Source organism: Dipodomys merriami, unplaced genomic scaffold (genome assembly GCF_024711535.1).
Source record: "Dipodomys merriami isolate MVZ:Mamm:240054 unplaced genomic scaffold, mDipMer1.0.p SCAF_1, whole genome shotgun sequence".
NCBI lineage: Eukaryota > Metazoa > Chordata > Mammalia > Rodentia > Heteromyidae > Dipodomys > Dipodomys merriami.
Genome location: NW_027202270.1, coordinates 91,403,930 through 91,415,260, shown reverse-complemented (window position 1 = coordinate 91,415,260; position 11,331 = coordinate 91,403,930). Strand labels below are relative to the sequence as shown.

The window sequence follows — 11,331 nt, the reverse complement described above, 5'->3', positions numbered from 1 at the left end:
GTGGTGGATGGATGGATGGATGGATGGGTGGGTGGGTGGGTGGGTGGCCAAATTAATGAATGAGTGAGTGAATGAATGATAGAGAATTGGGAGCAAAGGAGGAATCAGGCAATATGTCTGCACTGCCTATCATCCTACCATCTTTTTCTCTTTTTACCGCAATGACTCGCAGACCCAAGGAACAGACGACAAAGCCCCCAGTCCCTCCTTCCCCTGGGCTCCATGCCTCCCTGCCCCCCCTACTCCCTCTGACGAAGAGTCTGGACCCAAGGTTCTGGTGACGTGGGAAGGGGAGGAGAGTCTGAAGGAAGGGGAGGGGAAAGCAGCAGAGAGATCGCAGAGACCGAGGAGGCGCCCGCGGCTGCAAAGCTGCAGAGCGGGGTCTCTTCGGGCTCTCCGGGTCCCCGCACCTGGCGCGCAGCTGGGCCTGAGAACCAACCGCACATCCTTTTGGCACAGGCCCCCAAGGCCTCTGCAGTCGGCAAGCTGGCTCCCCGGGTCGCTACCGGGACCCCCGAGCCCAATGGCGGGGGCGGCAACAAAATCGACAGCACGGTAGAGATCACCCCCAGCTCCAACGGAGTAAGTGCCCGCGCCCTGGGGGGCTCCGCCACCCTTTCCCTGCACCCCGGCCCCCCGCAGGCCCCCTGCCCTCCCCCTTTGCCCTAGCCCCCGCGCCTCCCCGCGCTCTGCAGCGTTCTCCACCCTTCTGCCCCCGCCCCCCGCCCCCGTCCCCTCCGCAGGTCGGGACCCTCGGAGATGCGGTGCCCACCGAGCAGCTGCAGGGTGAGCGCCAGCGCCCGCGCGAGGGGGAGGGCGACGGGCTGGGCAGCAGCCTGTCCCTGGCGGTGCCCCCGGGCCCCCTTAGCTTCGAGGCGCTGCTTGCCCAGGTGGGGGCGCTGGGCGGCGGCCAGCAGCTGCAGCTCGGCCTCTGCTGCCTGCCCGTGCTCTTCGTGGCTCTGGGTATGGCCTCAGACCCCATCTTCACGCTGGCGCCCCCGCTGCATTGCCACTACGGGGCCTTCCCCCCCAATGCCTCTGGCTGGGAGCAGCCCCCCAATGCCAGCGGCGTCAGCGTTGCCAGCGCGGCCCTAGCAGCCAGCGCCGCCAGCCGCGTCGCCACCAGTACGGACCCCTCGTGTAGCGGATTCGCCCCGCCGGACTTCAACCATTGCCTCAAGGACTGGGATTACAATGGCCTGCCCGTGCTCACCACCAACGCCATCGGCCAGGTGAGGCGGCCAGGCCAGGCCAGGCCAGGCCAGGCGAGCGGCGCGGCGCGGGGCGCGCGGGGAGGCCGGGGGGGGGGGGGGAGGTTGGGGGATTGGAGGCGGCGAGGGCGGGGCCTCACGCCTGCTGCACCATTTTCACCTCCTCAGTGGGATCTGGTGTGTGACCTGGGCTGGCAGGTGATCCTGGAGCAGATCCTCTTCATCTTGGGCTTTGCCGCCGGCTACCTGTTTCTGGGTTACCCCGCAGACAGGTGAGGACAGGGCTGGTGGAAAAAAAGAGGGGTGCAAGGGAAACTAGCCCCCACATCTGGCTGCCTTTGCAAGAGGTCAAGAACGATTTGCTGGACTCTGCAGTCTCCTCTGGACTTCTGGTGTTAACTTCACTCCCCATCAAGAAATACATCTTCCACTCAGCTTCCACACAAAGGAATGACCTTACATAGGTGGACTCTTAGCTCTATTCCCACTGATCAGTACCTTCATAGCCATTGGTCCATGGCCTCATCTCCAAAGACATACAACAACACCCCCTAACCCCAAATCCTCTCTCCACAGACCAAAAGTCCTGTTCCTCTTTGTCCTTAGAACCCTAACCACCTCCCTTACCATCACTGTGGATTAACAGATTTATCTCCCCTTGCTAATTGCCCACCATTCAGCTCCAGCTCAGTGGCCTCCTTCCTAAAGACCAACTGCCACATTCCAGCTGGCCAATACAAGTTTACAAATGATCCTATCTCTGAAAAGTAGCCCTGACCCCACAAATCAATAACTATCTCCAAGGCATAATACCCATAACTCTAGCCTTAAGGATGATTGCTGTCAACAGTACCCCTCATAGATCCTCAGAGATTTCAAATCCTCTTAGGCCCCAATCCACATTTCTACCAGTCCAGTGCCCTCATCTCCAAAGAGCAATAACTCACCTGTGTATCAAAATTCTCATCCCCAATACTATTTTCCTCTCCACACCATCACTACTGACCAGATGTTTCGGCTCCACTGACTGTCCTCGGTTTTCAACCCCAGTAATCTACAGCCCCATCGAAATGAATTTAACACCTCAGCTTCTATGGATCATAGGCATCTCAACATTCAGTAGTCTGGTTCCTTAACATCAGTAGTCATTTTCACTACCCTATAGGCAGATATAGCTGAGGGCCAATGGTTGGAAACACACAAGTTGGCAGCCCATCTCTGTGTATCTCTGTCTTCATTCCTATAGAACAATAGCCACTCCCAAAATTCATTAATGTAGTCTGATAAAAAACAGAAGCCACGGGGCTGGGAAGGTGGTTCAGTGGTAGAGCGCTTGCCTTGCATGCATGAGGCCCTGGGTTCGATTCCCAGCACCACATAAGCAAAAAGCCAGAAGTGGCTCTGTGGCTCAAGTGGTAGAGCGCTTGCCTTGAGCTGAAGAGCTGAGGGACAGTGCCCAGGCCCAGAGTTCAGGCCCCACGACTGGACCCCAAAAAAAAAAAGTTAAAAAAAATTAAAAACAGAAGCCAGGTAACCACAGTCCATCCACATGAAAAATGGCGTCATTCCATTGTATTAATAGCTTTATTCCCAAGATTCAGTGCTCCCTTTCCACTGACCAGTCTTCATCTCCCATTGATCAGTAATACTATCCCCAAAGACCAATCATTTGATCACCTAAGGATCAATACCCCTATTGATCCTTTGTCAGTGACCATCATCACTCACCAATAGGCACATCTCTCATGGTCTAGATTAGTAGATTCATTTCCACTAACCATTCATATAGATTAATCCCCTTACCCTACAAATCAATAACCATTCCCAAATATCATTTCTTCAGTCTGCAAAGATTAGTAGTCTCTGATCAATCATCCCACCACCATGGATTAGTAGTCCCATTCCAATGGATCATTAGCTCCATCTCCTGGCAAATAGCTTGTCCCACTGACCACCCTATGTACTATAGACCTAGGTCTCAATTCCAAGGGCCTCATCACCCCCAAATCAATTACTTGCTTTCCTAAGATCTGTTTCCTAAGCTTCTATCTTCATTGACCACTACTGTCCCCATGCACCAAGTGGCCTCACCTCTACATATCAAGAACTACATCCAACCCCATGTATCAATGATCTTCTTTTCCTCTGGATAGTCTGAGCAAGACAGGCTCCATTCCCAGTAACCAATAAATAGTTCTATCCCCAAGGATAGCCTGAGATCCCCTAAGCTGCATCCCACTCATCCTTGGAGGGTAATCTCACATGTTCTGATTTCTGACTAATAGCCCGATCACCAATAGCCATTGGTCCCCTTCCCTTAAGAACAGCCACACCTCAGTGTCAAGTAGCCAGATGCTACCTTCCCAGTTTCTATTCCTTCCCATCCTTTTTAGCAGTCCAGTTCTTGCTCCCAAAATCTCATCCTTATTCCCCCAGCTTTGAAGGGGACAACTGGGCCGCACCCATCACCTCCCCACAAAAGAGTTCAAGTAACCAGAAAAAGCCCTCTCTACAGGTTTGGTCGTCGAGGGATTGTACTGCTGACCTTGGGTCTGGTGGGCCCCTGCGGAGTGGGCGGGGCTGCAGCAGGCTCCTCCACCGGTGTCATGGCCCTCCGATTCCTTCTGGGCTTTCTGCTTGCTGGTGTTGACCTAGGGGTCTACTTAATGCGTAAGTAGCAGCCTGGCAGAGACTTCTGCCTAGTATCTCATACCTGTTTTTTGCATATCCAGGCAATTCCTACTGCCCCCAGAATCTCTTCAGCCCTTTCTTTAGCCTCAAATTTCAGTTGAATCTGTACTGAAGTTGAACTTAGAGCCTCAGTCTTTTGCTGGGCAGGCTCTTCCACTTGAGCCACACTCCATTAGCTCCTGCACGAGTTATTTTTGATTACAGGATTATACTTGTTGCCTGAGTGAGCTCCTGGATCGATCCACCTAGTTTAGACTTCTTGCAGTAACTAGTACTACAGGCATGAATCACCAGGTCCAGCTTCTTCCCACTGAGATGGAGACTTGAGAATTTTTCTACTGAGCTAGCCTGAAGCTTCTATCCTTCCAATATCTCAGCTTTCCAAGTAGCTAGGATTACAGGTGTGAGCTACTGGTACCAAGCTTCCCCTAATGTCCTTAAAGCCATGGTCTGGGCTAACTGCTATCAGAGAATTCTTATTTTAAAAGTGAAATCCTTCCTGGATGAGGTGGCTCATGCCTGTAATACCAGCTACTTGGAGACAGAAATTGAGAGAATCTCAGTTTGAGGGCATGTTGAAGGAAAAAAGGAAGACTTCATTCCAAATCAATAAGCCAGGTATGGTGGTACATGCCTGTGATCCTAGCTACTTGGGAGGTCAGTAGATAGGATGATCTGTCTGAAGCTGGCCCAAAGAGCAAAAATGAGAGATCTTACAACTAAAAGCACAAAAGGAATGGGGTATGGCTCAAGTGGTAGAGCACCTGCCTAATAAGAACAAGTACAAGGCCCTGATTTCAAATCCCAGTATCATCAAGGAAAAGAAATCCTGGCCAGGTATGGTTTCTTTTGGGGAGGCTGAAGCATAACGATCTTAGATTGTGTGTGTGTGCGTGTGTGCGCATGCACGCGCGTGCACGCGCACGTGCTCGTACACACGCATGTACATGTACTAGGATTCGATCTGAGGGCAAGAACACTATCCATTAGCTTTTCATTCAATGCTGGCACTCAACCACTTGAGCCACAGCTTCACTTTGGCTTAAGATGATCTTAAATTCAAGACCAGCCTTGAGAGAACTGATCTCACTAATTACCAGATGAAGTCCTGACAAGCCATTTGACCTTGGACAAGGAGTAGGTAATATGGTCATAAAAGAGACCCAATGTGAAAGGGCCTTTAAACTGAGAATGTTGAGCACCCTACAGGCCTTCAAGGTTTGAGAGGAGAGAGGTGAACCATCTCTCCCTCTTCACCCAGAGGTTAGTCTATGGGGGTGGGGTGATGCCTGTAACCTCTGCTCAGGGTCTGATCTAGCTCTCTGTCCTCCTCCCTCTCTCCCCTCCCCCCTCTTTCCATCTTTCCCTCTCTCATGCCTCCTCTGTCCCTGCTGTATCTCCAGGCCTGGAGCTGTGCGATCCAACCCAGAGGCTTCGGGTGGCCCTGGCAGGGGAGTTGGTAGGGGTGGGAGGGCACTTCCTGTTCCTGGGCCTGGCCCTTGTCTCTAAGGACTGGCGATTTCTGCAGCGAATGATCACTGCTCCCTGCATCCTCTTCTTGTTTTATGGGTTAGTATCTCCCCTTCACCTACAGCCCAGACCTACCTCTAGCCTTGCCCTTAGCCCAGAGACCACTCCCCTTCTCCAACTGCCCCTGTGACAGGCCTGCCCTAGACCCGCAGTGGTGGGAATCTCCCATCTCTTGATGAGGAGATGGGAGAAGAAGAAAAGAGAAGAAGGGGTCCCTCACTGTCTATCCCACCACCCTACCCCAGCTGGCCGGGTCTGTTTCTGGAGTCTGCAAGATGGCTGATAGTGAAGCGGCAGATTGAGGAGGCTCAGTCTGTGCTGAGGATCTTGGCTGAGCGGAACCGGCCCCACGGGCAGATGCTGGGGGAGGAGGCCCAGGAGGCCCTGCAAGGTAAGAGGCGGTGGCTGCAGTGTTACCTTCCTGGTGGGTCCCCACCATGTGAGAGGATCTTGGGCTCTCAGCTGTGTGTACTAATAGCCCCTCTTTTCCTCCCCTCCCTCTTTCTCTCTCTTTTTTTTTTCCTTCACACAGAACTGGAGAACACCTGCCCCCTCCCTGCAACATCCACCTTCTCTTTTGCATCCCTCCTCAACTACCGCAACATCTGGAAAAATCTGCTTATCCTGGGCTTCACCAAGTGAGCCTGGGTGTGAGCTGAGGGCCAGGCCAGTAGCTGGAATAGAGGCTGGGTGGGTGGGGAAGGCCTGAACACACCTGGAGAGGGCAACTAAGGATGTGGAAAGATGCAGATAAGGATTCACATACTGTTCTTTGCTTCCCCAACCTTCTCACAGCTTCATTGCCCATGCTATTCGCCACTGCTACCAGCCTGTAGGAGGAGGAGGGAGCCCATCAGACTTCTACTTGTGTTCCCTGCTGGCCAGCGGCACAGCAGCCCTGGCCTGTGTCTTCCTGGGGGTCACTGTGGACCGATTTGGCCGCCGAGGCATCCTGCTTCTCTCAATGACCCTTACTGGCATTGCGTCTCTGGTCCTGCTGGGCCTGTGGGATTGTGAGCATTCTCCCTTCCTCACAGTGGGGAACCCAACAGAGGTGTATTAGACAGGCTTAACCCTTCCCAGAGATTCCACGAGCCTTCACCTGGATGTATGGCCCTATCTGTTCTCCTAGCCAATTAGCTGAAATCCCCAGAGATTCCAAGAGCCAGGAGGATGACACCTAGGGACTAGGCCAAGCATGGTCTCTCCACCTCCATTCATATTGTCCCTCTTGGTCCCCCAGATCTGAACGAGGCTGCCATTACCACCTTCTCGGTCCTTGGACTCTTCTCTTCCCAAGCTGCTGCCATCCTCAGCACCCTCCTTGCTTCTGAAGTCATCCCTACCACTGTCCGGTGAGAACAGGGGTGCTACTGTCAGGGTCAGGGCCAGGCCTTGAGGCCTCTGAGGAAAGAAAGAGAGAGCTGCTGCTGAAGTGTGGTTGGGGGGAGCCCCTAGTTAAAGACTGAAAGTCTCTCTCGCAGGGGCCGTGGCCTGGGCCTGATCATGGCACTGGGGGCACTTGGAGGACTGAGTGGCCCGGCCCAGCGCCTCCACATGGGCCATGGAGCTTTCCTGCAGCACGTGGTGCTGGCAGCTTGTGCCCTCCTGTGCATCCTCAGCATCATGCTTCTGCCAGAGACCAAGCGCAAGCTCCTGCCTGAGGTACTCCGGGATGGGGAGCTGTGTCGCCGGCCTTCCCTGCTCCGGCAGCCACCCCCTAGCCGCTGTGACCATGTCCCACTGCTTGCCACCCCCAATCCTGCCCTCTGAGTGGCCTCTGAGGATCATGGCGGGAGGCTGATCCAGACAGAAAGTTAGCATGGGGCCCTGGCAAGGAGATTGGGAAGACAATGAGGAAGGCAGGGCTGCCCAGAAGGCTCAGAGGCACCTCACGCCAGCCATTGAGGTGAGCTCAGAGGCTGTCCCCACCCCCCATCTCCTCCCTGCCCCTTCAGCAAGAGTCAGGGGACAAGGGGAGAGCGCCACACTGTAACCATTGGGTCTGGGCTCCATCCTGTGCTCAAAGACATCCTCCCAGACCTCATCTTTCTTGCTCTATCATTCTGTTTCAATAAAGACATTTTGAATAAATGAGCAGATCATAGATGCCTGGACTTTCCTCCCTTCTGTTGTCCCTCTGTCTCTTGGGGGAAAGCTTCTCAGTGGAGCAAAACCACTAACAATCACCTATCCCCTTCCCTGTAATCTGTCCTCAAATGCCAGCTTATAAATTGTCACACTTACTGCTTACTCCGCTGCCAAGACCACAGTAGGTGCTTTAGCACAGTTCATGTCAGTGTTGTCCTTAAAACATTTGCAAGGGGGCTGGGAAGGTGGCTCAGTGGTAGAGCACTTGCCTTGCATGCGTGAGGCCCTGGGTTCAATTCCTCAGCACCACATAAGCAGAAAAAGCTGGAAGCGGCACTGTGGCTCAAGTGGTAGAGCTCTAGCCTTGAGCTGAAGAGCTGAGGGACAGCGCCCAGACCCAGAGTTCAGGCCCCACGACCAGACCCCTCCCCCCAAAAAAAATTGCAAGGTAGTGCTTAGATCAATTAGGATTTGTAAACATTGACTTTAATGCACTTATACAAAACAGGAATTTATTAGGTGCAGTGGGGCATGTTAATGGTAAGACTCACAATTAGAAACAGACCTTAGTCATGAAAGGGCAGGAACTGAGAGTCCTCCTGGTACAGTGGGCAGAAACTAGGACTATCCTCGTCAGAGTTGGATAAAGTCCAGTGGGCATCCAATCTTTGGGAAACCCCATTGAAGATATATTTCTAACAAGCATGTGACTGTCCTGCATGCATAACACACCATTCTTACCCTTATTTTTCTTTGGTGCTGGTACGGGGGGGGGGGGGGGGCTTGAACGTAGGACCTTATCCTTTGGTCCCACTTTCTTGATATGGCTGGTGGTTTACCATTTGAGCCATACTTCCTGTTGGACATTTTGTTGGTTAGTTGAAGATAGTCTTGAATCCTTTCCTGCCCAGACTGGCTTTGAACCAAGATCTTCCAGGTCTCAGCCTCCTGAGAAGCTAGGATTATAGGCATGAGCTACTAACACCCAGCTCCACCTTTATTTTATATACCTAGAAAGAGGGGAAGCAAAACAACAGTTAGAAGTGGGACTGACTATTAATCCACAATGGAGGGCTGGGAAGATGGCTCAGTGGTAGAGTGCTTGCCTTGCATGCATGAGGCCCTGGGTTCGGTTCCTCAGTACCACATAAGCAAAAAGAAAAAAGCCAGAAGTGGTGTTGTGGCTCAAGTGGTAGAGCGCTAGCCTTGAGCTGAAGAGCTGAGGGACAGCGCCCAGGCCCAGAGTTCAGGCCCCACGACCAGATCCAAAAACAAAAAACAAAAAAGACACAATGGATCCCCCTACAGTATTATATTCTTACAGCTGAGAAAACTGAACTCAGAGCTAGTAACTTTCCTAAGATTAGGGCTAATGAGTAGCAGAGTTGAGAGATGTTAAGATGCAAGACTTGGGAGAAGGGGAACTGGGCCGTGAGTTCTTACTTGCCGTTTTTACTCACACTGTTGATGTTACCACGAGCCACACCTCTACTGTTGCTGGTTAACTGGAGATCAAATCTCATGGTTTTGTCTGCCCAGGCTGGCTTTAAACTGTGATCTCTGATCTCAGCCTCCTAAGTAGCTAGGGTTATAGGTGTGTGCCACGGGCACTTGATCTTATTTATCATTTATTTTTGTTTATTTAGTGCTGCCACTAGAGCTTGACCTCCAGTATGAATGAGCTCTCACTGGCCTTTTCACTCATGGCTAGTGCTTTATCACATAAACCGTATCTCCCAGTGGCTGTCAATAATTATTTCTGGAGAACTTGTAAGGACTTTTCTCATTTAATCTTCACAGCCCCCTGATATAGGGTCTCAGAAAATGGAAGATTTGAGAAATTAAAAGGGGTTTCCATTAAGTTTCCATTAAGTGGCAGAGCCAAGCCTTCTGGCCATTCTTTTCTACCCTTTCTAGTTCCTTACATTACAGACCAGTGGCACATTCTATAGTGCAATGTTCATTATTCTTTTTGGCCGGGGGGGGGGGGGGGAGGGTTAGTCATGGGGCTTGAACTCTGGGCGTGGATACTGAACTCTTTTTTTTTGTTGGTCGTGGGTCTTGAACTCTGGGCCTGAGCGCTGTCCCTCAGCTCTTCAGCTCAAGGCGAGCGCTCTACCACTTGAGCTACAGCGCCACTTCCGGTTTTCTGGTGGTTTATTGGAGATAGGAGTCTCACGGTATCTCCTGCCCGGGCTGGCTTTGAACCGCGATCCTCAGATCTCAGCCTCCTGAGTAGCTAGGATTACAGGTGTGAGCCACCAGCGCCTGGCTGATACTGAACTCTTTAGCTCAAGGCTAGCACTCTACCACTTGAGTCACAGTGCCACTTCCAGTTTTCTGGTGGTATACTGGAGATAAGAATCTCATGGTCTTTCCTGCTCAGGCTGCCTTTGAGCCACTCTTATCTCCAGTAAACGACCAGAAAACCGAAAGTGGCCCTGTGGCTCAAAGTGATAAACACTAACCTTGAGCAAAAAAATCTTCAGAGACAATGCCCAGGCCCTGGGATTTTGAAGCTGGGCACAATAGCTCAAGCCTATAATCTTAGCTACTTTGAAGGTAGAGATGGAGCCAGCGTGGGCATAAACATTCATGAGACTCCATTTTACTCACCCTAGTGACACAGGAAGGACAAGTAGGAAGATCATAGCCTAGACCAGCCCTGGGCTAAAGCAACTAAAAAATGACCAAAGCAAAAAGGGTCTGGAGGCACAGCTCAAGTGGTAGAGCACCTGCCTGGAAAGTCAGGCTCTGAATCATGCTAAATGAGGTAAACCAAGCTCAGAGACAAACATAGAAGCTAGATCTAAAATACACTGGGACATGATAAATTATACAGTATCTAGGGATTCACCAGTGGGACCAGAGGATACTCTCAGGAAAGGAACACAAAAGTACAATGTCTATGTGCATCTAATCACAGAATATTTATCAAAATTCATTCAGGAAATGGAAATAAGATTTTTTTCTTTGTTAATGTTTTTGTTTTGTCTTGTTTATCTGTCTTTGGGAGGGTAAGGGGCAGCACAGAAATGGACAAAGTATGAACACATGTAGCAATGGTAGACACTAGGTTGAAAATGAACTATGCAACTTGTAGGTGAGGAGGAAAAAACTGGGAGAGCAAGGTAAGGGGTGACACTGTTCAGAAAGAAATGTACTTTAGCTGGGTACCAGTGGCTCACGCCTGTAATCCTAACTACTCAAAGAGACTGAGATCTGAGGACTGTGATTCAAGGCCAGCCTGGGCAGAAAAGTCTCTTATCTCCAATTAACTACTCCAAAACTTCTGGAAGTGGTGCTGTGGCTCAATAGGTACAGTGCTAGTCTTGAGCACAAAGAGGCTCAGGGACAGTGCCCAGGCCCTGAGTTCAAGCCCCATAACTGACCCTCCCCGACACAAAAAAAGTACTTTACCTGACTTATGTAACTGTATCTCCTTTGTGCATCACCTTTAAACACCGTAAAAATAGTAGTCCTTAATTTGCACCTAGTAATTCCAACATGACGTTTGCACAGGGTCCTTTTGGCAGTAAGAGCAAATGAAGAGTTGCTCAAGCAGTGTAAGTAGGAATACAGAGAATGGACTTAAGAACTGACTGAACACAGAAAACCAAAGCCAAAAAGAATCCCAAACCAGATCTACCTTCTAAGAACAAATTTACAGTTTTAGAACTAGCTATTTGATGCCCTCTAGTGGATGAGACTTACCCAGCATTAACATCAGTCTACTTATGTGTTTGACATTCTTCTAACAGTTAACAGTAAACACTTTACCCAGCCTCTAGCTACTTGGCCTCTGCAC

At 51.1% G+C, this 11,331-nt stretch overlaps 1 protein-coding gene and 1 non-coding gene across 2 annotated transcripts; both read left to right on the top strand.

Moving 5' to 3' along the window:
• The first annotated feature begins 314 nt into the window (after nucleotides 1-314).
• Slc22a17 (solute carrier family 22 member 17) lies at nucleotides 315-7,529 on the top strand. The gene is made up of 10 exons (XM_070025324.1): nucleotides 315-582; nucleotides 744-1,232; nucleotides 1,380-1,483; nucleotides 3,727-3,881; nucleotides 5,306-5,471; nucleotides 5,678-5,823; nucleotides 5,965-6,070; nucleotides 6,228-6,445; nucleotides 6,676-6,787; nucleotides 6,917-7,529. The coding sequence occupies exons 2-10, from the start codon at nucleotides 966-968 to the stop codon at nucleotides 7,203-7,205; spliced, it is 1,563 nt and encodes a 520-aa protein (XP_069881425.1). The 5' UTR covers nucleotides 315-582; nucleotides 744-965; the 3' UTR covers nucleotides 7,206-7,529.
• Nucleotides 2,524-2,587, top strand: Trnaa-ugc (transfer RNA alanine (anticodon UGC)). The gene has a single exon. It is a non-coding gene; the product is annotated as a tRNA-Ala (tRNA).
• Nucleotides 7,530-11,331: the final 3,802 nt, after the last annotated feature.